A 24,912-nucleotide genomic window follows, 5' to 3' on the forward strand; every position below is an offset into this window, starting at 1 on the left:
TAAAAACACACGCGTATTGGACACGCGCGTATTCGAATCAAACGCTGTGTCAAAATTTCAAAGCAATCGGTGAGGAACTTTCGGAGATTTGCGATTTTGAACAAACGAACATTTACATTTTTATTTATATAGATGATTATTAAAGGCTCCTCCAAAATGAAAGACCTAAAAGAGCTAGTTTGAAATAATATCAACACCATGTTTGGTATCTGAACACTGCACAGGCCAATCAGAAGACTTAGAATACTAGCATTAACAACTATTATTAACCTAGAAGTTTAATGCATGTTTTATGCAAGGATGTGAAGCAGATTAGACCAGCTGGCTTGACTGTCTGCCAGTGAGAGAAACTGCAGAGAGGTAAGGTGTGGCATGGGAAGTTTATTTTGACCTTGTAGTTTTATGAGAAGACTTGTATTGCCTATATCCGGATCAATGTTAACTACTAATAACAGAATTTTCCCTCGTTTCGTGCCTTTGGCTAGGGTTCATTGGAATGGGACACATTGTTTAATGCCCTAAACAGACATCAATAACACTTTTTTTTTATTGGGCACAAAACAATCCAGGTACTCTAAAAATATACTTTTCTTATTTATGGGTCCTGTAGACATGCAAGGGGGCAGACTATAGGAAAGGATACTTAGCATTATTATCCTTCAAGCCAGCCAATATTGTTAACACAATAATCAGTACTGTGTCACCATCTTTCCCCCCACAAAACAAATTTCCCTCTAAACTCACAGTTTAAGCCTGTGTACACTGCTAGAACTTCAAAATACTTTTCATTTTTATAGATCCCATGCACCATTTTCAACCCACTGTATTCAGAGGAATTTAAATAGCCGTGAGGCTGCCAAAATTCTTATTTAAGTGCTAATATATGCAGCAAGTATGATAGTAAGATGGCATCTAATCATAAAAATATTAGAGAAATAATTATTAAGAGAATTTACCTTCCAATTTTACAGCTTTTTCATATGATGTCTCTTTTTCACAGCCGGAGTCACGTAGTCGGGAGTTTTCAGAGAATCCAGAGTCAGTACTTAAAGAGGAATTGCGATCCGAAGGCGTCTTGCATCCCGTCGGGCCACATTCCACAGACTCTGGATGATGTTCAGGGGTAGGCTGCAACATTGACGGGTCTGGTCTGTGCTGTATGTCTTCATCTTCAGACGGAGTGCAACAGCTGCCTTTCACTGCCTTTTCCATTTTTTCGGGCGTTAAAGGATGACATATCTGCTCTGGCGACATCCTTCCAGCCTGGAAGGGAGGCTGGAAGACGCTTACAGAGTACCTTTAGGATTCAACAAATCAAAAGGGAGAGGCAAGGGACGAGGACATACAATACAGGCAAATGGGGGCAAGGAGAGAATAAGCAAGAGAAAGCAAAAGAGTAAAGTGTAAGATACCAACAGGACACAGAACAGAGAATGAGACATGAAAGTATAAAATGGGAGGGCAAAGAGGAAAAGACAGGAAAAAAAACAGACTAATATTAAAATTTGAAACAATTTTATTGGATATATCAAATAAAATGTAAAGTTTGGTAAAAATACAAGTTACTGAAAATGTTGTTAGTCTATAAAACAAAGGGCTATTGGTTAAGTCTTTAGGGCCTTGGGTCATCAAATGCAGTGCTTCAGCATCTCGCACAATCTGCATCAGCAGTTGTACTAACTGTTCCAAAAAAGGCATTGTTGACTTAAGTATGGTGTTTGGTAAATTTCTGAAACATATTCTAAAGGCCTTACAGATGTGTTAGGCTTATGGTGGCAAATGGCAATAAATGTACTCAAAATGTTGACAACATAGTGGTTTCAAAGATGTACCTCTAAGTGGTATTTGGCAGTCAGCCATCCTATACTGCACTATCATTCCCCAGAACAATTAAAATGCAAATATCCTTCCGAAGTTAACAAAGTGAACAACTTTACCAAGTAGCATTCGAAAAACACAGGAGCAATTTAGAGGGACTTGTACACTGAATCCTCAGTGTTTTAATGTGTGCAGCTTGCTAGGAACATACTTCTCGAAATACATGCAGCATACCTTTACAAATGTTTCTTTAAAATATCAAAAACAATACCGTGATTCAAACACGCTAATCACTAGTTACAGTGATAAAATAAGGAGTGCATAAAATTGTCTGACTGTACAAAACAGCTCCTATTCTAAGAACATCCATACCCATTCATCACCTACAGACCTCCTACATTATAACATTTTCCGTAACTCTTCCTGAAGGACCATTTTAGAAGAATTAAGTAGGACAGTGCAGACAAACCAGACCAATCAAAACTGTAACTACTAATGTTTTGCCTTTAAATATCTGGATGATGACAGAGATGGCGCTTCAACCAGCATCACCTCTTAGAAGGTGGATTAATGTGATATGCATCGTCTGGGTCTCCCAGAGAGATGTTGCAGAGACTTCAAAGGTTGAAAACACTGATGCTACATCTGAGAGAGGAAACTGATAAATGTGCTTCTACCCCATACCAACTTCATTGGCTTGATCAAGAGGTTGAGATCAAATTCAGAGTTGCCTTGATAGATTTCCCACCCTTTTCATCCAACTTTTGCGTCTGCTTTAGAAATACAGCTGACAAGTGTATGAGTCGAGAAGTGGTGAAAAAGACAAATAACAGCAGATAAAAGGCAAATGAATAAGTGGCATACTGATAATGTAAAGAAATATGTAAGATGTAGGAAACAAGTTATTTACCTATAACTAAAGGGCTCCAGCGTTGGTATTTTTCATAGATTCACATGCTTGAATCCTAATAGCATAAGACTGCATGGCACACTGCTGATTCTCTTGCGTGCGTCAAACCAATAACGTCTTGTAAATACATGGCAGTTCTTCTGCGTTGCTACTTTGTATGTGTAGGTTAGAGGGACTCCAGAGTACAGTGCCAACGTGGCTGCTTACTGCCCTCATTGAATGGGCTGATGCTGTACATCATAAGGGACGCCCAGCTTTCATGTGACAAAATGCAACTGTTGCCAAACTCCCTCTTGCCACCCCGTGTTTCCAGAGTAGACAGCATTTCTGTGGTTCGCTGAAGACAACAAAAAGTTGATACGTCCATGAGAAGGACTTGCTGTGGTCAATGTGGACCTTTAAGCATATGCACACGTCAAGGAAGTGGAGTGCTCTTTTCACAACCATTGATAGATTTTGGAAGGAGGCCTTGTACAAAACTGGTTCATTTAGGTAACATTCTGCAGCCACCTTTGGAATATATTTCAGATTGGTGCACAACAGTACACAGTTTGACAACTGTTAAAGAAAGCTTGAATCACACTTCTTGCCTAGAAGACAAGAATGTCTACTCTTTGTCCATGGCAAATGTAAAGTCTGATTTGGTTCAAAAGACTCCCTTTAAATGTTGGCGTCCTACTGGAGAGCTGGAAAGCATCGTGGCAGAAATGCTGTAAACAGCCCTTTTAGGAATCCATTAATTATCTGAATTGACAAGAGTGATGCACAATTTGTGGACAGTCTAACCCTAAATGTAGGTTCCAAATGAACTCTGGTGGAAGCAAATTTCATGACTGTCTGGGTCACTGCAGTAGGTAAAGTAAAGATGTGGATCTTTCTCATTATATCAGATACAGAAGAGCTTCTTCTTGCCAAATTTTAGTAGCGGATAGAGCCCTGGCTTGGGCTAGGATCTTTTCCCAGGAATGCACAGTAGAGCAAAGATCATGTATTGAGGAGCACTACATATAAGCTCAGGGAGGTCGGGGTACAGAACATGACTGTTGCCCCTGGAAGGAAGATCCAGGCATCTGCCTATAGGTATAAGAGGAGTTTCTGATACATGCAGATCAGTGAGTCACTTCTGGGGGTGCCAGAATGATACAGTGGCGAAGTCTTCAACCTTGGAGGAACTACTGCAATCTCTTGAGGACTGCCAGAGTTTTAGAACACTGATGTGAATATCAATCTACTGCTTAACCAGCGGCCTCCTGCTTTCAGCTCTTAATGATGGGCTCCTCAAGCTCATAATGAAGCTTCCGTTGCCATGACAGCATGCCTTGTTTGAGATTAGAAATATATTAATTCTTCATGATTGATTAGTTTTTAACTGCCATGACAAGGCTTTCTTGATCCTTTTTTGAACCTAAATGTGATTGTAGAATGATTCTGACACTTGGCACTACTGGCCATCCAACTCCACCTCTATGGGGTGCAGACATAATTTGAAAGGAAGATAAGCAGTATGTGGGAAGAGATCATGCAAAGTGTAGGAAAATGCCTCTTTTTGCGTGGTGGCCCCCCACTTTTTGCCAAACTGTTTTTGCACTTGGAGTGTGGCCTGGGATTCTTTAAGTGGCGGACCCAACTGTTGGAAGTGATGGTTTTCCACTATGGCTTATCCATAACAGGCAGAAATCCTTTCTCCCACCAAGGTCCGGAGGGAATTAAGGAGGAATTGAAGGAGGCTTGGAAAGCAGCAGGTCTCTGAAAACAAGTCTGGCCATGCTTTCAACTAGGAGTTGGAGGTAGCCTATTAGGTGGCGGTAGCTAATACTGTAATGGGATTGTTCTGGGAAACGTTTAGATTAGAACCACTAATGTAGGAGGGTACTACTCTTACACTTGCGCCATGAAATTGTGCCTGAATCCACTGTCAAAGAACAAGCTGTTTCTGATTTAATTGGCTGCAATGATTCATCCAAGTGTTTTCCAAAAAAAGGTTCTCACAGCTGAAAGAGGTTATACCTTAGGCCTCAATCGAGGAGAATGTAGGCACCCATGCGATCTTTGGCATTTTGTGGAAACCAAAACTTGCTTCATCCATAGATCTTTCACTCAAAGCAGCTGACGCGCTTTCACATTTCCGGGGAAATATCAGGACTTCTTCTTTCTTGCCATCTGTATAGGTTTGATGTATGTGGCCGCCTTCCCACATCAGTCATAACGGCAAACAATTGCCAGAGAGTTGGCAGGTCAGACAGATGCTGCCACTAAAGCGGAGGCTTTTCCTTAAATTTTAGATTTTACGGCGTTCCCTATTGAGAGGGGCCACTGGATTCCGTTAGCAGTACTGTGCCTCGTACCTAACCACAGAGTCAGCAGAAGGGGACCAATCAAAGGGGCTATGAATCTTCCTGAGCTCTATATATTGAGCCTGGGAACTAAGACTCACAGCAAAGTGGTTGTTTGCATTATTTTGAATCCCTCTTTACAGGTGGTCAATTATGGGAAATGCCAATCCACTTTTTGGGGACTACCTTAAAATGGCAAATAAAACAATGCAGTTCCTGTATGGACAGAGGCAGTTCAACTTATTTGGAGACTGTCTACAATAATGAAGAGAAATGTGCTTTATCATCTGGGGAAGAATCTGAATGAAATGCAGTATGTGCTCTAGTGGTTAGCACCACAATGATCCCAATCAGTCATTTCCGATGGCGCTATACAGATCTTCCTCTACCTCCAGAGAATAATTATCCTCAACGCTGGAGTTGGTACCCATCGACAGACTATGACTTGGCTTTGGTAAAGGGGCACGGGAGGGGGTTACAGTACGGCAGGAAGCTGTAGTTTTGCAATCTACTGGAGCTGAGCCCATGTTCAGCTCCGAAGCGGTAAAATTATGATAATCCTGCATCATCTGATGAAGGTTGTCTATAAGATCGATAGGGACATTAACTAAATGTTCTTCCTAAAAGTATGAGCCATCATAATATTTGTCATGACTATCATAATGAAGATGTCCATAACTCCAGTGAGACCCATCTCCGTCATTGTATCTCTTTGGTTGCCCCGGTTGATGGCCCGGAGCATATTGGTGTAGGAAGCTTGCTCTATATAGTGCACAAAGATCTTTGAGATTACGTAAGTGCTTTTCGAGTTAGCGATTTTTAAAAAATACAGTAAAAATACAGATGTCAGATTTGAGCCATGGGCCTTCAACGCAGTAATGTTATCAGCCACTGCATATGTATGCTTACAATTGAGTTACAGTGTTGATCTTTTGGACTGAAGGTGTTTAGAGGCAAAGGTTCTTAGAACCACCAGCAGTTTCGGTTTACCTAAGCTGTTGTGTCTGGGTGCAGAGGTGCTGGTTACAAGTGTAGTCTTGAACACTACAGTTGAAGTCAATGGAGAAACCAGTAACAAGAAAAAGGCTGCAAGTGGAGACTTGGGTTAAAGTCCGACAGAACCCAAAGAGGGGCTCGGCTCTTGTAGGTCTCTGGAGCTGGGGTGCACCGTCGGTTACTTGGGCTGTGGGGTTCGGGTGTAGAGGTGTTTAGTCCGGCGGGTCGCTTGCACGGGAGGCTCTCACTTTGTAAGACAACCTGAAGATGGGGACAAAACAGGACAACAGGACCACTCTCGACGATGGTCTCAATGATGCCACCACCCCATGTCAGTAGGTCTGTCTGGGCTGTGTTAATGTCTGGGCTGGACACTTAACAAGCCTTGGCTGCTGCAAGTGCTCCGTTACACCCGGGTATTGGTACTGGAGGGCTCTTGGATAGTCTAGCGTCTCAAAACGCTCTGAAGAGACGTGGCTGACCTCTGGGAGCCTTGAAAAACCTCTCCTGTGTTGCTGCTCCTGAACTGGTCAGCAGATCAGTGAACTGGACTTTGCAGTCAGTGACTGCAGGCAACTGGCTCCTCAACTTCAAGAGCGATGCTGGCTGGTTGTCCAAGTGCAGGCAGTCATCCAAGGCTATAATAGGACGATGCACAGCTGGAGGACAAGTCCGGTCCTTGCAATTGTTGGGATAGCAGCAGGCAGGGGTTGGCACCAATTCTGTGTGCTGGTCCACAGTTCTCGCGTTTTCGGCTCTTTTTGGTCCTTCTTCTGTTCCCAGTAGACAAATCAGAGTTCCTGGTGTCTGGGCGCCACCTAAATACCGAATTTAGGGGCGTTAAGGGGAGTGTGAGGTAGTTGACAATGGGCTGCTTACCTCTGGACCATGGAAATTTGTTGTTGCATTTACAGCATGATTGTACAAAGGTCCTTCTTGAGAGGGCCTCATTTCCATTTAACCTGCATATTTGGTTTGAAGCGGAATCACTGTGGTCACTGTTGCAGGAGGGAGTTCTTCTGCTGTTGTAGCCAAGTTCTCAAAAACTGCCAAAATGAAGGTCTCGGAGAAGTTGTAGACTGTACCAGAGCTGGAACATTTGAATCCGGTGGAAGAAAAAACAATCTGAAGATTAGTCTTTGGCTTGGTGTATTGTGGGCTAAGAAAGACGTCACTTGGCATCTCATGCCAAAGTTTCTTCAAAGAAACACAACTTACACAAGTCTGTGTCCAAACTTAGATGCCGTGAGTATGTGGAGCATGTGTATCTACAGTCACACATGCTGAGAACAGAAAATTACCAAAGGAAAGTAATTTATACTTAAAATGGCTATTCACTACTGCATGTTCCTTACCTGAACCGCTAATATAGCAAATATGAAAGGAGGCATATCAAGGATAATGCAAATCATTCCAGAAAATCTAGAATGGAGGAGTCCATGGTTACTGTTACGTGAGGCCATGATGCTACGGATGGACTAGATTCTACAAATATTTCTTGTAGAGGACCACCATTCAATCAAATCTTGAGGAAAGATCAGTTTCCTGTGACTGGCCAAACACATTTCTGAAGCAGGAGTCAAAGGTGTGCCTACGGCATAAGAAAAAGCTCACAGCCAGTGAAGCACCGTCTTGGCAGACTGATTTGGCACAAGTGTAAATATATTCATCTGATGGATGTTTTGAAATCTATCTTGAGGAGGAGAGGGCATTGAAAGCTTGAACACACAGGATTGTACCACTACACACAACCATTTAGTCAGGAGAAGGGCAGACCTATTTATCAGGAATACCAAAACTTTGAAAAGAGTGACCTTAACTGCTGGGTGTTGCTGTGCAGTTTTTCTGCAACTGTGATATGAAAACTGGCACCCTGGAGTTTTGAAGTATTGGGCTGCAAAGCATGCACAATCTGGGGAGGATTGTAAAAAGCATAATCAAGAACTTCAAGTCGAGGATAGGTCATAGGTCACAACGCTTCTTGGGGACAATAAAATACCGGAGTAGAAATTAGTGAAGAGGGACCTTTCATTATGAACCCATTATAAGTAAAGAGAAGGACCTAGTCAAGATTTCTGCATGGAGGCAAGGAAGAAATGATGGAAGGTGGATGGGTTGCAGTTTACTCAAAGTGAAGATACCCAACAAAGCTGGACATTGAGGAATAGTCATATGAAATGTATACACACTTGGGCTCATACTACACACAGGGCTCCGTGTGCAGCCGGTTTTTATTCCCCCGAGGTAATATGGTATTACAGAAGTCGCCGCCGATGCTTGAGCAGCCCCTACTGCAATACTGATAGCGCGGGCACACAAGCAGCACCAGCGTTATTCTAAGACTTCAGAGTAATTTCCATCATTTGAATGGGAGTACAGTCCCACACAAATGAGGAAATCACTAACAGATAAGGGAGCAGAGGCAAACATGCCGTTTTGAGGAGCATGGAAAGTGCGCCACAAAATAATGACACACTATCAGTGCGCCCCCTCAGGACGCCCTCTGGAGGGAGACAAGGGGTGTTCCATGGACCCCCACTCCTGTACAAATATTGCAGAGGCAACACGGATTCGAAAAGAGGGTTTTTTCTAAGCATTGCTAAGCATACACCTGGAAAAGACCTTCACATTCCGCATTTAGTGGGCAGCGGAAGAAAATATTTATTGGGCTTTACTGGCTCGAACAGTGATGTCAATTCCAGGCCCAAACTGTCACCTTGAGTTTGGGTTCAAATCTGCAGCAACAAATAACTATTAAAAATTATGGTAGCTGTTCATCTAAAGTAGATCCTATTGCATTGCAAATATGTCTGCATTTGTTGTTAGCGAACCCTTGACCTATTAACTTGCCTTTTGCCATACATTCTTCCTTAATCCCTTACTTTCACCAATAAATAAAATTAACAATATTGAATGTGGTAAGGCAGATGCTGGAAAAAGTAGCTTGGACAATACAAGCACTGTTGTGATCTGATTTCGCCATCAATAATGGTTGGACCAAGTCTATTTTGTGCTCAGGTATGGAAAAATGCAGGCTCTTCCCTTGTTCAAGTTGAGCAAACGGAAATAGTTCCTTTTGTCAATGCTTTAAACAAAGGCTGAATAAGGAATAGCTGAAATGCAAATGCTACTTACCAGTATGCATCTGTTCTTGGCATGTAGGGCTGCTGACATTCATATCTGTGCATAGATCGCCGCCTAGTGTTGGGTCCGGATGATTGCACATTGTTGTCCTGGAAGAGTCTTCGAAGTATCACGAGATAGGTGTCTCTTCCCCTGGACTACAGTGCGCATGGGCATCGACTCCATCCCCAGATTGTTTTTAGCCATTGTGGCCAAGATGGAGTGAAACTCAGTGAATGATGACCATGCCATGAAATGATATGTGAACACTGCAGCTGCTACAGGCGCCGAGGAGGAGGGCGGGCGATATGAATGTCAGCAGCCCTACATGCCAAGAACAGATGCATACTGGTAAGTAGCATTTGCAGTTCGAGGCATGTGGGCTGCTGAATTCATATCTGTGCATAGAATAAATAGCAGTCCCTCCATTAGCGGCGGCCGCCCGTGCCAGCTGCAGCAGTTTGGAAAAGTGTCTTGAGAACAGCCTGCTCTACAGCTGCCTGCTGTTTGGAGTGCACGTCTACACAGTAATGCTTAGTAAATGTATGTGTGGTAGACCATGTGGCTGCTCTACATATGTCCTCCAAGGGAATGTTTCCAAGGAAAGCCATAGAGGCCCCCAACTTTCTGGTGGAGTGGGCTCTTGTAGGAATTGTAAGAGTGCGTTTTGCCTTTACATAGCAGATTTGAATACATTTCACGATCCACCTAGCAATACCAGCCTTGGAAATAGGGTTACCTTTGTGATGTGGCGCAAAGGCAACAAAAAGCTGCTTAGTCTTTCTAAAATCCTTGGTCCTATCAATGTAATATATTAGGGCCCGTTTAACGTCAAGGGTGTGGAGCATCCGCTCCGCCAGCGACTCTGGATTTTGAAAGAACACCGGCAACTCAATGGTTTGGTTGATGTGGAACTGAGACACAACCTTGGGTAGAAATTTAGGGTTAGTGCGGAGCACTACCCTGTTTGAATGAACTTGGAAGAAAGGCTCTTGGATTGTGAGGGCCTGCAGCTCACTAACCCTCCGTAGCGATGTAATTGCTACCAGGAAAGCCACTTTCCATGTTAAGAACTGAAGTTCGCAAGAAAGTAGTGGCTCAAAGGAGGACCCATCAGTCTTGTAAGAACCACATTGAGGTTCCATTCCGGAGCTGGTGGAGTCCGTGGCGGAATGACTCTTTTGAGGCCTTCCAGAAATGCCTTGATGGCAGGCACTTTGAAAAGTGAAAGGTGCTGTCTATTTTGGAGGTATGCGGCCATCGCAGACAGGTGAATGCGAATGGAAGTATATGCCAGATTACACTTGTATAGATGGAACAGGTAACAGATGATGTTCTGAATGGAAGCATCCAGTGGATCAATGTTGTGGTTTGCGCAATAGATGACAAACCGCTTCCATTTTGCCGCATAACATGCTCTAGTAGTGGGCTTTCTCGCCTCCCGAATGATGTCCATGCAATTGGGAGGAAGGTTAAGGTAGCCAAATTCTAGGACTTCAGGAGCCAGATCGCCAGGTTGAGCCGTTGAGGATCTGGGTGCTGAATGTCGCCATGGCTCTGCGTCAGAAGGCTGGGTGTGAGATGAAGCCTTTGATGCGGTACCACGGAAAGTTCCAGAAACCTGGTGTACCATGGTTGGCGAGCCCACGTTGGAGCAACTAGGATGAGAGCCATTGAGTGCTGCCTGAGCTTGCGCGCCACCAGCGGTATCAGAGGTGCTGGGGGAAAAGCATACGCAAATCTGCCTGACCAGTTAATCCATATCGCATTGCCCTGCGATTGCGGGTATGGGAACCTGGCGGCGAAGCTTCGGCATTTTGCGTTCTCCCTTGTGGCGAACAGGTCGATCTCTGGATGACCCCACCTTTGGAAGTACGGTTGGAGTACTGATGGATGTATCTCCCACTCGTGCATTTGGTGGCTGTGCCTGCTGAGCAGGTCCGCCATCTGATTGTCCTTGCCTGGGAGATGTTCTGCCATGAGGAAAATGTTCCTCTGAATGGCCCACTTCCATATGCTCTGAGCCAGATGAGACAGCTGCGGAGAGTGTGTGCCCCCCTGTTTCTGAATGTAGTACATGGCCGTCATGTTGTTCGTCCGGATCAACACGACCTTGTTGCACAGATGTACTTTGAATGCCTTTAAGGCCATGAAGATCGCCATCAGTTCCAGTACATTGATGTGCATCTTCTTTTGCTGTAATGTCCATAGTCCCTGCACAGTGTATTGGAGTACATGCGCTCCCCATCCCTGGAGAGAAGCGTCCGTTGTCAGGATAATCTGCGGCACAGGCTCTTGAAACGGTCGGCCCTTGCAAAGGTTTTGTGGATTCCACCAATGCAGAGAGTTGTATGCCCGACCGCTCACCAACACTAGGTCTTTCAACTGCCCGTGAGCCTGAGTCCACTGATGTGCTAAGCATTCCTGAAGCGGACGCATATGTAGTCTCGCGTGTGGGACTATGGAGATGCAGGAGGCCATCATGCCTATCAACTGCATGAACACTCTTGCTGGAAGCGAGTGTTGAGGTCTGAATCTTTGGATCAGCGACTGAATGCTGTTGACTCTCACTAAATTCGGCTGCGCCGTGGCCGCCAGAGTGTTTATGGTCGCACCCAGATACTGCCGTATGTGGGCGGGCTGGAGATGGGACTTTGGGTAATTCAGTGAGAACCCCAGATCGTGCAGAAGGTGAATGGTGTGGGACACGTGGTCGGCGCACTGCTGGGCCGACTTCGCTTGAATGAGCCAGTCGTCCAGATAGGGGTAGACATGGATGTTCTGATGTCTTAGATGCACCGCCACCGTCGCTAGGCACTTTGTGAAGACCCTGGGCGCTGTGGTGACCCCAAAAGGCAAAACCTTGAACTGGTAGTGCTGGTTTTGAATGGTGAACCTGAGGTACTTTCTGTGTGAAGGATGCAGTGGAATGTGAAAGTACGCATCCTTGAGGTCCAGAGTTGCCAGGAAGTCCCCTTGCCGAAGCAGTGGGAGAACCTGCTGCAGCGTGAGCATATGGAAATGTTCTGACAGAATGTAAAAGTTGAGAGGTCGGAGGTCTAGGATGGGCCTGAGGGATCCGTCCTTCTTTGGAATCAGAAAGTACAGGGAGTAAACTCCTGTACCTTTTTCCTGCAGGGGCACGAGCTCTATTGCTCCTTTTTGCAGCATGACGTTGACTTCCTGCTGCAACAAGTGCAAGTGATCGCCGGACATAGGACGGCTCTTTGGGGGTATGTTGGGTGGAGTGGATGTGAGCGCCAGACAATAACCATATTGGATAGGAGATCTGACCCACCTGTCCGTGGTGATGGACTTCCACACGGGCAGGAACTGCTGGAGTCTCCCCCCGACCGGTGTTGCGTGGTCGGGGGGCAGTGACAAGGCGTCACTGTTTGTTGGCAGTGGAGGACCTGGAGCTGTTATTACCACGTCCTCTGCCTTTGACGTTGTTGCCACGGTATCCACCCCGACCCTTGTTGGTATAGGAGGGTTGGGTGTTACTCTTATAGAATTGTGTTGACTGTGACACTTGACCCCTCGAGGTGCCTCTATTATTGGAGCGACAAAAGGAGCCACCCCGAAACTGCTGGTACTGCAAGGCACCCATAGACTTAGCAGTGTCGGTGTCCTTTTTAATTTTCTCGAGGGTGGTATCAACTTCTGGGCCAAACAGGTGGTCTGGGTTGACAGTTTGGTTGAGGATGGTAGTTTGAATGTCTGGTTTGAAACCGGATATTCTGAGCCATGCATGTCTACGCAGTAGAACGCTAGTGTTTTTTGCTCTTGAGGCGGTGTCAGCCACATCCAGAGCGCACTTAATTGAAGCATTGGTGATAAGCTTCCCCTCCTGTATCAACATTTCAGCTGCTTCCTTATATTGATTTGGCAGGTGCTGTAGAAGGGTCTCTAGAGTGTCGTAGTGTGCCCTGCCGTAACGCGCAAGCAGCGCCTGTGTGTTGGATATGCGCCATATGTTGGCTGCCTGCGCAGCAACACGTTTCCCCGAAGCCTCAAATACTTTTGATTCCTTGTCTGGGGGAGGAGCATCACCCGTAGTCTGTGAGTTGGCTCTTTTGCGAGCATTGGAGACAACCAAGGAATCCAGAGGCAACTGTCCTTTGATGTATGTTGGATCAGTGGGCGCTGCCTTGTACTTCTTGTCAATACGTGGGTTGACGACTCTTGCTCGGGTGGGCTCCTTGAAGACCTCTGGCGCATGTTGCAACACCCCTTTTAGCATTGGCAAAGTCTTTACAGTTTTTTCAGCGACTGAAAAGGTGTCAAAAAGAAAATCGACGTCTACTGGGTCCGCATGGAGATCGACGTCATGGTTGGCTGCCGCTCTTTCAATTAGAGCATTGAAAGCTGCAGAGTTCTCAGTTGGGGAAGTCTTTGCTGAAAAGAGCTGAGGCTCCTGTCCTGAATGCGGGTCCCCAGGGTCGCCACCAGCAGACCAAGGCTCAGTCACATCCTCTGGGTCTGAGTGGACTGGATAGGCATACTCATCCTCGTCGTTACCATCACCCTCCTCAACATTAGAATGAGTGGGTGAAAGTTCATGGCCTTGGGGTGATGCAGGCTCCAAAGGGGCAGAGGCACCAGCAGAGTCCATCTTTTTCTTAAGTGGGATTTGGAAATGCTCCAAAGCTGGTTCAGGGGTGATCTTCCTTTTAAGGAGAGAGAGTTTGCCTGTGTTGGCGTCGATGATCACTTCTCGACGCTCTTCATCTGCCAGTGGTTGGTGGCGCGGGCTTGGAACCACCAACGATGCCTTCGGCGTCGAAGATAACTTCAAGGGCACCCCGGCCCCAGGCTTCGCTGTGAAAGCCTTCGGCGCCGTCTTCAGCGGCAACATGAACAGAATCGGCGTTGGCGCGTTCGCCGGTTTCTAGAGAGGCTTGGGCGGCACAGTGTCCTGCGGCTCGACTGCTGCGGTCCCCTCCCTAATACGCTGAAGGGACTCGTTGACCTTTTTAGTGAGCGAGGCGGAGGGACGCACCGGCTTGAGAGAGTCTTCTGAAGCAGATTTTGGGCCGGCGACCGAGGACGCATTCTTCGGAGCCGACGCAGCTCCCCCCTTGGCCTTGTCGCTTGGAAGCGGGGCAGTGATAGAATTGGGGTCGTCCTGCCGCTTCTTCGTGGTCTTCTTATGGTCGTCGACCTTCTTGGTATCGATGCGACTCTTAAGTGCGTCGACCAACTTCAGCGCCGACGCAGCCGCGTCAGCCGTCTTTACCTTCGGCTTCGACACCGTAGTCTTCGGGTTGGCCATTTTGGCGTGGCTCTTGAGCTCGACGGACATCTTGGATTTCTTCGGCGCCGAGGCCTCCGAAGTCTTCGACCCGACCAGTGCGACTTGCGCTTTCGGTTTCGATACGTCTGGCGTCGAGACCGATGGTTTCACTTTCGGTTTCTGTACCGTAAGTGGTGCCGTATCAATGTCCGTGGCCGGGCCGAAAGGCGGAGCCGTGGGACGGGAATCAAGACTTTGGGTAAGGCCCGAAGGCAATCCCTCGGCCTGGGCCTTAGAATGGTGGCTGGCCCCGGAGTCAGTGTGAGGAAGCTCCTCTTCCGAGCTATCCTCTATGGTGGCAATGGCCCCGTCGTCGTCCCCTACCTCCTCGACGACTTCCTCGAAATCCTCGTCTTCCGCGTCGTAGTCTTCCTCGACCTCCGACACCGGGTTAGATTCCGTGATATCCTGGATAGTGTCGTCGCCGACATCCTCCGTGTCGAAGATGTCAGTCGGAGGGGGTGCCGATCGCTGGGCCTGCAGTCTTGCAGCTCGGCGGAGCTTAAGTGTCTTCTTCGACCGGAACTTGGAGCAGGCCATACACTTGGCCTCGTCGTGGTCCGGCGACAAGCACTTATTGCACACTGGGTGCACGTCGATATGTGGGTACTTCGAGGCACACACCAGGCACCTCTTAAATGGACTTCGTTCCATGATGAAAGTAGTTTGGAGCGTCGTGTAGGCCCGTCCGCGCCGAAAGCACGCGGAAGGGCAGTGTTGGTTCGGAGTCGATGAAACAAACGATCCCGAACGATAGACAATACCGACGCGAGTCCTAAAGACCTTTTGGTCTCAAGTAAAAGAAGTTAAACAACTATCGATTCCGACAGAGGGAACCGAAACACATCCGAACCCAATGGCGGAAAAAACAATCTGGGGATGGAGTCGATGCCCATGCGCACTGTAGTCCAGGGGAGGAGCCACCTATCTCGTGATACTTCGAAGACTCTTCCAGGACAACAATGTGCAATCATCCGGACCCAACACTAGGCGGCGATCTATGCACAGATATGAATTCAGCAGCCCACATGCCTCGAACAGTTATTTCTGTGGTCTTGCACATTTGCATCTCCAAACAGATAATGTCTACCTGGAGTACATTCATACCTGCACAAGCAATGCTGCTAATGTACAGCCAGGCATCACACAAAGTGTCTGGTAAATGCCGCATATATGCCTGTGCTGCCATTAGTCTTGAATATGTGAACCACAAACTATTAGCCAGCGGACATTTACATGTGTGTACCAAATGTGAGGCTGGAGTAGATATGTATACCACACACTGTCAGCTAGAGGACATGAAAGCATGGGTACCGGCAACGTCACGTGGAGCCGAATGGAGCCACCTGACAGTGTGCCGGGATACTGCTCACGCAAACGTTTCGGGATCCAGTCTGACGCCTGGGAAATTCAAAGGTAAGGCATCTGCAGCTACAAGTCTCTAACAGATGTGTCAGTCAGATGACATGTACATGTGTGTACCAACAGTGGCAACAGAGAAGTTTGTGTACCCTTAACACGAGTCCCTAGATATGTGTATATCAACAATGGTAGTGAAGCAAATCGTTGCATCAGATGTCTGTCAAAGAACATGTGAACATGTGCCAGCAGTAGTGGCAGGGTGTAGTTGCATGTACAAATAAACAGACACAGCAATATTTTGCGATCTACGCCCTTCCAGTCAGATATGTTTAGACTTTGAGGAGGAAGGAATACATTATTTCTAAGCGGAAATAAAACGCTCATATTTAATAAAGTAGATAGGGAAATAAATATCAGTCAATTCTCCTATGTGGCAAATAGATCCAACAGTGCCTAGGTTCATGCTTTTTTCTGGACAAGCAGGTATTATAAAATGTGTCTAGTCTACTCTGAGTCAGAATACAAAAGCCTAAATAGTCTGAAACCAAACAGGCGTCACGTAAAGAGTTTTTTTTGTATCATACATGAATTACTCAACATTTTTGCAAGGAAACCACCCCCCTAACAAAGAAAAGCACTGTAACTTGCTAAACAGAACATTATTATCCATAAACATTAGAAACTGTGCCCTGAAATACTACTGAACCCTAGCCAGGCCGCCAACAACCTCACGAAATGGATCAGCGACTGCGCAGACGGCCTCGCCCCTCTGAAGACCCCGCCGAGCAGACCAGGCAGTAAGAAAGCCCCATGGTTTAACGACGAACTCAAGAGCTCCAAGAAGAACTGCAGAGCACTCGAGAAAACCTGGCGCAGAGACCCAACACCGGACAACATGACTGCCCTCAAGCCCGCCACCCGAAAACACCACCAACTGATCCACACCACCAAGAAAACCGCATTCAAGGAACGACTGGACAACAACGCACACAACAGCAAGGAACTCTTCAACATCGTGAAAGAGCTCTCCAACCCCAACGCCGGAAACAACTACATCACCCCTTCGCAAGACCTTTGCAACTCCCTCGCCTCCTACTTCCACAACAAGATCGCGGACATACACAACAGCTTCAGCACTCAACCGACGCACGTCACGACCAAACCACCGCCCCCCACATCCACCCTCCGCGCCTGGACCCCAATCAGCACCGAAGACACCGTCCGCACGATGAACTCCATCCACTCCGGATCGCCGACAGACCCCTGCCCTCACCACGTCTTTAACAAGGCCGACGCTGTCATCGCACCCCACCTGCGGGACATCATCAACACCGCCACCTTCCCGGAGAGCTGGAAGCACGCCGAGCTCAGCGCTCTACTTAAGAAACCATCAGCCGACCCCACCGACCTCAAGAACTACCGCCCCATCTCACTGCTCCCGTTTCCGGCAAAAGTCATCGAGAAGACCGTCAACAAGCAACTGGCCGCCTTCCTCGAGACGAACGGCTCCCTCGACCTCTCGCAGTCCGGCTTCCGGGCCAACCACAACACCGAGACCGCCCTGATCGCAGCCACCGATGACATCCGAGCCCTGCTCGACAACGGAGAAACAGGTGCCCTCATCCTCCTAGACCTCTCCGTGGCCTTCGACACTGTCTGCCACCGCACCCTAGTACAGCGCCTGAGCAACGCCGGAATCCGGGAGAAGGCACTGGAGTGGATCATCTCCTTCCTCGCCGGAAGGACACAGAGTCCGCCTCCCCCCGTTCAGATCGGAGGCCACCGAAGTCATCTGCGGCGTTCCTCAAGGCTCCTCGATCAGCCCAACACTCTTCAACGTCTACATGAGCCCCCTCACAGCCATCGCACGCCAGCACAACCTCAACATCATCTCCTACGCCGACGACACCCAGCTGATCCTCTCCCTCACCAACGACCCCGCCACCGCCAGAACCAACCTGCACGAAGGGATGAGAGACTTAGCCAAGTGGATGACGAACAGCCGCCTGAAACTGAACTCGGACAAGACGGAAGTCCTCATCCTGGGATCATCACCCTCCACCTGGGACAACTCCTGGTGGCCCCCCGCCCTGGGCAGCGCACCCAAACCCACAGACCACGCACGCAACCTGGGCTTCATCCTGGACTCCTCCCTCTCCATGACCAGACAAGTCAACGCCGTCTCCTCGTCATGCTTCAACATCCTGCGCATGCTACGTAAGATCTTCCGTTGGATCCCCACCGAGACCAGGGAGACGGTCACCCAGGCCCTCGTCACCAGCCGTCTGGACTACGGCAACTCCCTCTACGCCGGAACCACCGCCAAACTCCAGTAAAGACTCCAGCGGATCCAGAACACCTCAGCACGACTCATCCTGGACATCCCCCGCCGCAGCCACATCTCCGGACACCTGAGAGACCTGCACTGGCTCCCGATCAACAAGAGAATCACCTTCCGGCTCCTCACCCACGCACACAAAGCCCTACACAACCAAGGCCCAGGATACCTCAAAAGCCGCCTCAACTTCTACGCTCCCAAACGCCAGCTTCGGTCGACCAGCCACGCCCTCGCCGCCGTCCCCCGCATCCGAAGAGCCACCACAGGAGGAAGGTCCTTCTCCTACCTGGCAGCCAAGACTTGGAACTCCCTCCCGACCCACCTCCGCCTGACCCAAGACCACCTCGCCTTCAGGAAGCAGCTCAAGACCTGGCTGTTCGAGCAGTAGCGGACCCCCTCCCCCCAGCGCCTTGAGACCCTCCGGGTGAGTAGTGCGCTATATAAATGCTTTGATTGATTTATTGATTGAATAAAGTAAGCTTATCTTATCCTGAAAAAGGCAACGAAATACCAGTGAGACCAAAATACCTTTGCTGCATGATACCATTAAAAAGTGCTGCCTTCTCCCGTCACCTTGTAGTCTGCTGTGGAGCAGTCTTGAGAAAACAGCCCACTTGGTTCACAAGGTGTAGCGTCTAAACCATGTGCCTCACGCAGGTCCACAACATCCTGATTCCTGTCGGATTTTTGGAATATCTGTATAAATTGAATTTACATGGACCTCATAAATTGAATTTATTAGTAGTGTTTATACTGAAAATATTACATGGATCCGGGCCTCGTGTGCTTAGGCTGGACACCCCGACTCTAAAAAGACTACTAACCATCGCAGCACAGGTGTTGGAGAAGCTGGGTGAGCCGCGCTGATCCATGGAAAAAAACTGCAGCTTGAGTCTTTCGCAGAATCACAAGCTTTGTACTGAGATGTGAGCTGCTTTGAATGTGCAGAGGCGACAGAAGAAGAGGACTATAATAAGAGAAGCTCCATTCAAGCTGCCAAAGACTGCATTAGAATTTAGACAATGGGGCCTAATGAAATCCTGTAAACATGTTGAAGTCTTGCATATTATCTACTCTTGTAGCATTTGCTTTAACGCTTGCCAGTTGTCAACTGATTGGAGTCAATGTAATACACTAATCTGAATTTACAGATTATAATTTCATTTTTAAATTCATACAAAGACGCTCGTGAAGGAGACAACAGCAGCAGGGGCAGGACTTCAAGCCCCAAGGAGCACTAGCGCAGCAAGCAACCCGGCAGCCCCTCCCGGCAGCCCCTCCCAGCAGCACCTGAGGGCTACTTACATTGCTCACGCCTCCCGTTTCGCGGGAGACGCTCGTGAAGGAGACAACAGCAGCAGGGGCAGGACTTCAAGCCCCAAGGAGCACTAGCGCAGCAAGCAACCCGGCAGCCCCTCCCAGCAGCACCTGAGGGCTACTTACACTGCTCACGCCTCCCGCTTCGCGGGAGACGCTCGTGAAGGAGACAACAGCAGCAGGGGCAGGACTTCAAGCCCCAAGGAGCTCTAGCGCCGCAAGCGACCCGGCAGCCCCTCCCAGCAGCACTTGAGGGCTACTTACACTGCTCGCGCCTCCCGCTTCGCGGGAGACGCTTGTGAAGGAGACAACAGCAGCAGGGGCTGGACTTCAAGCCCCAAGGAGCACTAGCCTCGCAAGCGACCCGGCAGCCCCTCCCAGAAGCACCTGAGGGTATTTAAGACTTGGCGTACTCCCGCGTCGCCGGGCTAGGCCCGGGCAAAGGGCGGGCCGTCTGTGGCCGTCAGGGGCCAGAAGAGGCCAGGCTGGGCCACCCCTCTGATCTCTTCAATGGGTAAGCGAAAACAGCAATGTAATGGGGAGCATGAGGGGAAAAAAGCTAAGGTCCCGAGGAAATCTGAATCAATAATATCATACTTGACATCAGCTGTGGGGGTACTATCGAAAGAAATTGCGAATGCAGAGAAAGAACTGGGCATAGTTAGCGCTAAAGTAGCCCCTGTAGTAGGTGCTTCAGTGTTGGACCGGACCCCGAGCATACCCTTGGAGCCAAACATTGAGATTCTAAAACCACCCACAGTGATCGAGTCCCATTCAGGCGAGACTGATATATTGGTGGCGTCAGAAGGACTGGGGGCCAAAAGCCCGGACACACCCCTACAACATCCAATGTGTAAACGCAGGCCGGCGAAAAAACCTACCAAGAGACAAAAGCCTGTTGTTGCTGCCCATTGTATGGACTCCAATATTAGAGAATATGTTGGGGAAATGGTCGAGGAACTGTTTACAGCACGTTTGGTACCTCCTCTAGTGGCAATCACTAAAGACATTGTGGACACCCTTAGTACCTGTGTAGCAGGATTGTTAAAGAAATGCGAAAAAATGGATTTGTTTTTGAAACAGTATATAGGCCAACAAGGGCGTCCAACTCTGGTTCAAGCAATACACCCCGATAAGCCTAGGGCTGATAATTTGCATAAGGAGAATGGGCTCACTAAGGAGAAGAGCCCGAAAACATCTGTAGGAAGCACACCCTTACCGCCATTAAGGCTGGAGTATGGAACACTAATTATGGAGTTGGTAACACTAGGAGACTATCCCCATCTAGAATTAGACAGGAGAACCGGTAGGGCTTTATCCTGGATCTGCCGTCAGATGCCGCCCCACTGGTGGCTGTCTTTACGGGGGTCCCCCCATTAAGGGATGGTACGAACGAATCAACTCATGATCTCCTGAAGTTAGCCAGTCACTGGTGCGCACATCAAAATACTGCAGGCTTAGACATTACAAGATCCATTATTATGGCAAGGAGAGTCGATTGGGTTGGTCGTCACCCCAAATGTATTACCGGGGACTGTGTGGTTGTGAATTTCAATAACCGGTTAATTGCTGAGAGATTATTTTGGGATGCCTCGGAGCTGGATAACACTGGCATTAGACCTGTCACTCTGGGCTATTTTTATCTCCCGGTTAGGCCATACCAAAAAAATTCGATCAAACCTCAGTTATTGTCTACCTGGTGTAGTCTGTCGAGGACCCCATACAAAATCGATGATACTGTTCAGAATAGGCTACTGGTGGGGCCATCACAGAGGGCAGAAAAGGTTCTCCCAGCTACATTACCAATTCATTCCCCTCCACACCAGCCAAACATGGAGATAGGCCTCTCAAATTGTTTCTCTCCTCTGTCACAAATGGAATCAAACGATTGACAATCCGCTAGCATCCAATATCAGGGTGATTTAGATGGTGGGGCTATTCAGACAGTACCATGTAAGATCCTGAGCTGGAATGTGGCGGTTATTAGGCCTAAAAGGACTGATGACCTATGGTTGGATTTTGTGAAGCAGTATGATATTATTGCCCTGCAGGAAACGTGGGATGTTGCAAGAAGTTTCAGTATGAATGGATACTTAACTTTGCCGTCCCAGCTGACCCAGGGACAGTCGGGAGGCCTAAGGGTGGTTTAATTTTTCTCATTTCGCTTAATTTGATAGGTGTTTTAAAAAAACTCGCTCTAGACTCCAGTAATATTATAACTCAAAAGATGGTTCACAGTATAATGAGCACCTAAGGGCTCTGGATCAGTTGTTGTCAGACTATAAACTTACTCAGAACACTGTTTGAGGTGAGCCTTTTGGGAGATTTTAATATTCATCCGTGTAAATGGGACTGTTACTCAGGTGACCCATGTGGGCCCCGGCCGCCTAGTGCAGTGGTACCTCACTTTGAGCACAGCAGCCAGGGAGAGGCACTTGAGGAGTTTTTGGCTAATATGAATCTATTTGAACCAGGTCTTGACGAAGAGGGGGGAGAGGGTACCCACCTTCATAGGAAGAGGTTCTAATACAGTTATCGATTATATCTTTTCATCTCCCGCAGTATTGGTGAAGACCATAGGCTATAGAGTGGAGACCTCAACATTTAGTGACCATAACCCGGTCCTCTTAGAGGTTGATCATGGGGAACTGAGTGGCCCTAAGGGCAATGGGTGGGGGGGGAGGGGGTCTAGAAACTTAACAAAAAAAGACCAAGGGAGAAGGATCAAATGTGACAGGATGGTGCCGGAAGCTTTTTTTGAGGACCTTGCTATTGAGGCAGAGGCAAATCTTGCGATTTGCCTTGAAAGCTCGGCCCGAGTGAGGAGATCTTAGGAGCCTACGTGGCCGTATGTGGTCAGATCGCAAAGAACTTAGAGGTAAATAAGAGAGATAATTCAAGGAAGGGAGAAAGATGGTTCAATAGTGGTTGCTCTAAGGCTCATGGAGCCCTTCTCCGGGCACTGAAAATAAGGCCTAGGGATAGGGCCCTTGTTGCTAACCTTCGGAAGAAATACAAAATAGCTATTGCTATACGCAAACAACAAATCAAAGAGGAGGCGTGGGATAATCTCATCTCAATTGAAGTTTTGCGGGATAGTAGGAAGTTTTGGCCAACCATAAATCACCCGTTCTTCTCTGAGCAGGAGAACTCAGACATGGATTGCGTCATTCCTGATGAATGTTGGCTCTGACAGTTTAAGGAAATTTATGATAAGGAGTGCTTAGAGCCGCTGGAAGGTGCTAATACTACCTCTCAATGTGCACACCTTGTAAATTTTGAAGTGAGCGAGGTGGAAAAAGCGATCAGAGACATGTCAAAAAATAAAGCTCCAGGCCCGATGGGGTGCCTGCGGATTTATATAGTCTTTACCCCAATTTTTGGGCCAAGATTTTGACCAATGTTTTCAATGCCTTGACCATAGTGGGCTTCCCATCCTCATGGGTAAAATCAATTATAGTCCTGATATTTAAAAAGGGGGCTAGAGGGGACCCCGCCTGTTACAGGCCAATCTCTTTGTTAGACTCTGCAGTGAAAATCTTGGGTAGAGTTATTTTACATATACTTAGGGATTGGCTAGAGGGCAGGTGGATCCTCTCTAACCTCTAATATGGATTTAGAGAACATAGGAGTACCATGGACCAATGTTTAAACCTACATCTCCTTAAAAGTAAATACACAGTGGCTAAGGAAGGGCTGTTATACATGGGTTTCATGGATCTCTCCTCCGCTTTTGATTTAGTTAATCGTTCCAAATTATGGTTAATCCTCCGTGAAATAGGTATAGACCCATCACTGGTTAATTTTCTAAGTGACTTGCATCAAGACCTCTCTGCATCAGTTAGGGTTACCCGGGAAGTACGGTGCACTAGCCACTTTAGCTCAAAGAGGGGTGTCAGGCAAGGATGCATTCTGGCACCCCTCCTTTTTACTATTTATATTAACGCCCTAGAGGAGACCCTGGGAGTAGCTACTTTGGATGTTCCGCGTATAGGGGAATCGGTTATTCCAGTTCTCCTATACGCGGATGACGCAGTGTTACTGGCACGTACGGGACTGGGCCTCCAGAGGCTGCTGGATCATTTCAGCGGCTTCATGGACTCCTTGGATTTAAAAGTTAACATCCAAAAGTCGAATGTTATGGTGGCCGGGACGAGAAGCAGGAATGTGAAGATAAGATCTCTCTTGCAATGGTGCGGAACTATCGAAGGTCCAGATTTTTACTTACCTCTGGGTTCTTTTTGATGAAGAAGGAAACTGGGGACCACAACGGAAGCTTAGGAGCAACGCAGTAGCAAGATCAACATCAGCTCTCCTGGGTTTCTCTAAGAGGCTTGGAGCTAGACCTATGGAGGCAATATTGAAGATCTATAAATCTAAATGTTTGGCGATTCCCTCCTATGGTGCATCTCTATGGGGATATACATCTCAGAATAAGATACAAGTAGCAGAAAATAGGTTTTTAAGATCTCTTTTGACAGTTCCCAGTCGACCCGACCTATTCCTTACACACAGAATTAGGATTGGGCTATATTTCAGATCAATTAAAAATGGCACAGTTGATCTGTTTAAGTTGTTTGTGTTTTGCAGATAGCAATTTTTTCTACTGTGAAGCAAGTGGCCAGGGCACAAGGTAAGAAAATTACAAATCTTTCTGGTCCAGACTGCATATACAGCGGCGTCAGTCCTGCCCTCCAGATGGCAGAATCATCCCGTAGCAGCCAGAAAGTTCAGTTGATACCTTTGAGAGAGAAGCAGGGCTGTAGTCCATCTCCATGGTGCTGTTGGTGCTCTGTGTTTGGTCAAATCCTGACATAGACATGGCTGACCATGCTAACAATATTTTTAAATCTGGAATATCTGCTTGGATATGGTGGGAACATGCCATAATCTCAAGACCGCATTGTTCAAGCAGGTTCGAGATAGAGTAAGTGTGACAAACAAAATAACTGTCGCATTGTAGAGTACAACGGCGACCATATTACGCATGTATTTGAACCCCAGACACAACTGAGGTATGCCTGATGAGCCATCCTTGAAGCCGATACTGAACCTAGCTCGAACCTCAAGACAAGATGCTTACCTTCGGTAACACTCTTTCTGATGTATACTTCTAACCGCAGATTATTCACCTTCTGAATATTCCCAAGGCATCACACTGATTCTGTAAACTTTAAAGCAATGCTTCTGCGCATCACTAGGTTGCGCCACGGGACTCTGCACTGGCTAGATACCACTCCGTAAATGACAGCGCAGAGCCTAGTGAAAGCACCACTGTTGTGCACAGATGTTACATTTTTTTGCTTGACTCTTTCCGCGACCTCAGATGCAAAGCAGGACACAATCCTCACTACCACGGAGCGATCTGTGCAGTAACTTATTCTTCTAATGGCTATTCACTACTACAGATTCCTTACAT

General features: G+C 47.5%; 1 protein-coding gene across 10 annotated transcripts in view; it reads right to left on the bottom strand.

Moving 5' to 3' along the window:
* The window catches only part of USP19 (ubiquitin specific peptidase 19), a 471,392-nt gene that overhangs the window by 119,135 nt on the left and 327,345 nt on the right, over nt 1-24,912 (bottom strand). For all 10 annotated transcript variants that reach the window (XM_086939352.1, XM_086939351.1, XM_086939350.1 and 7 more), the window contains one exon: nt 957-1,297. In XM_086939352.1, coding sequence (XP_086795478.1) covers nt 957-1,297 — 341 coding nt within the window. The remainder of the gene's footprint in view (nt 1-956; nt 1,298-24,912) is intronic.

Source organism: Lissotriton vulgaris, chromosome 9 (assembly GCF_964263255.1).
Source record: "Lissotriton vulgaris chromosome 9, aLisVul1.2, whole genome shotgun sequence".
Lineage (NCBI taxonomy): Eukaryota > Metazoa > Chordata > Amphibia > Caudata > Salamandridae > Lissotriton > Lissotriton vulgaris.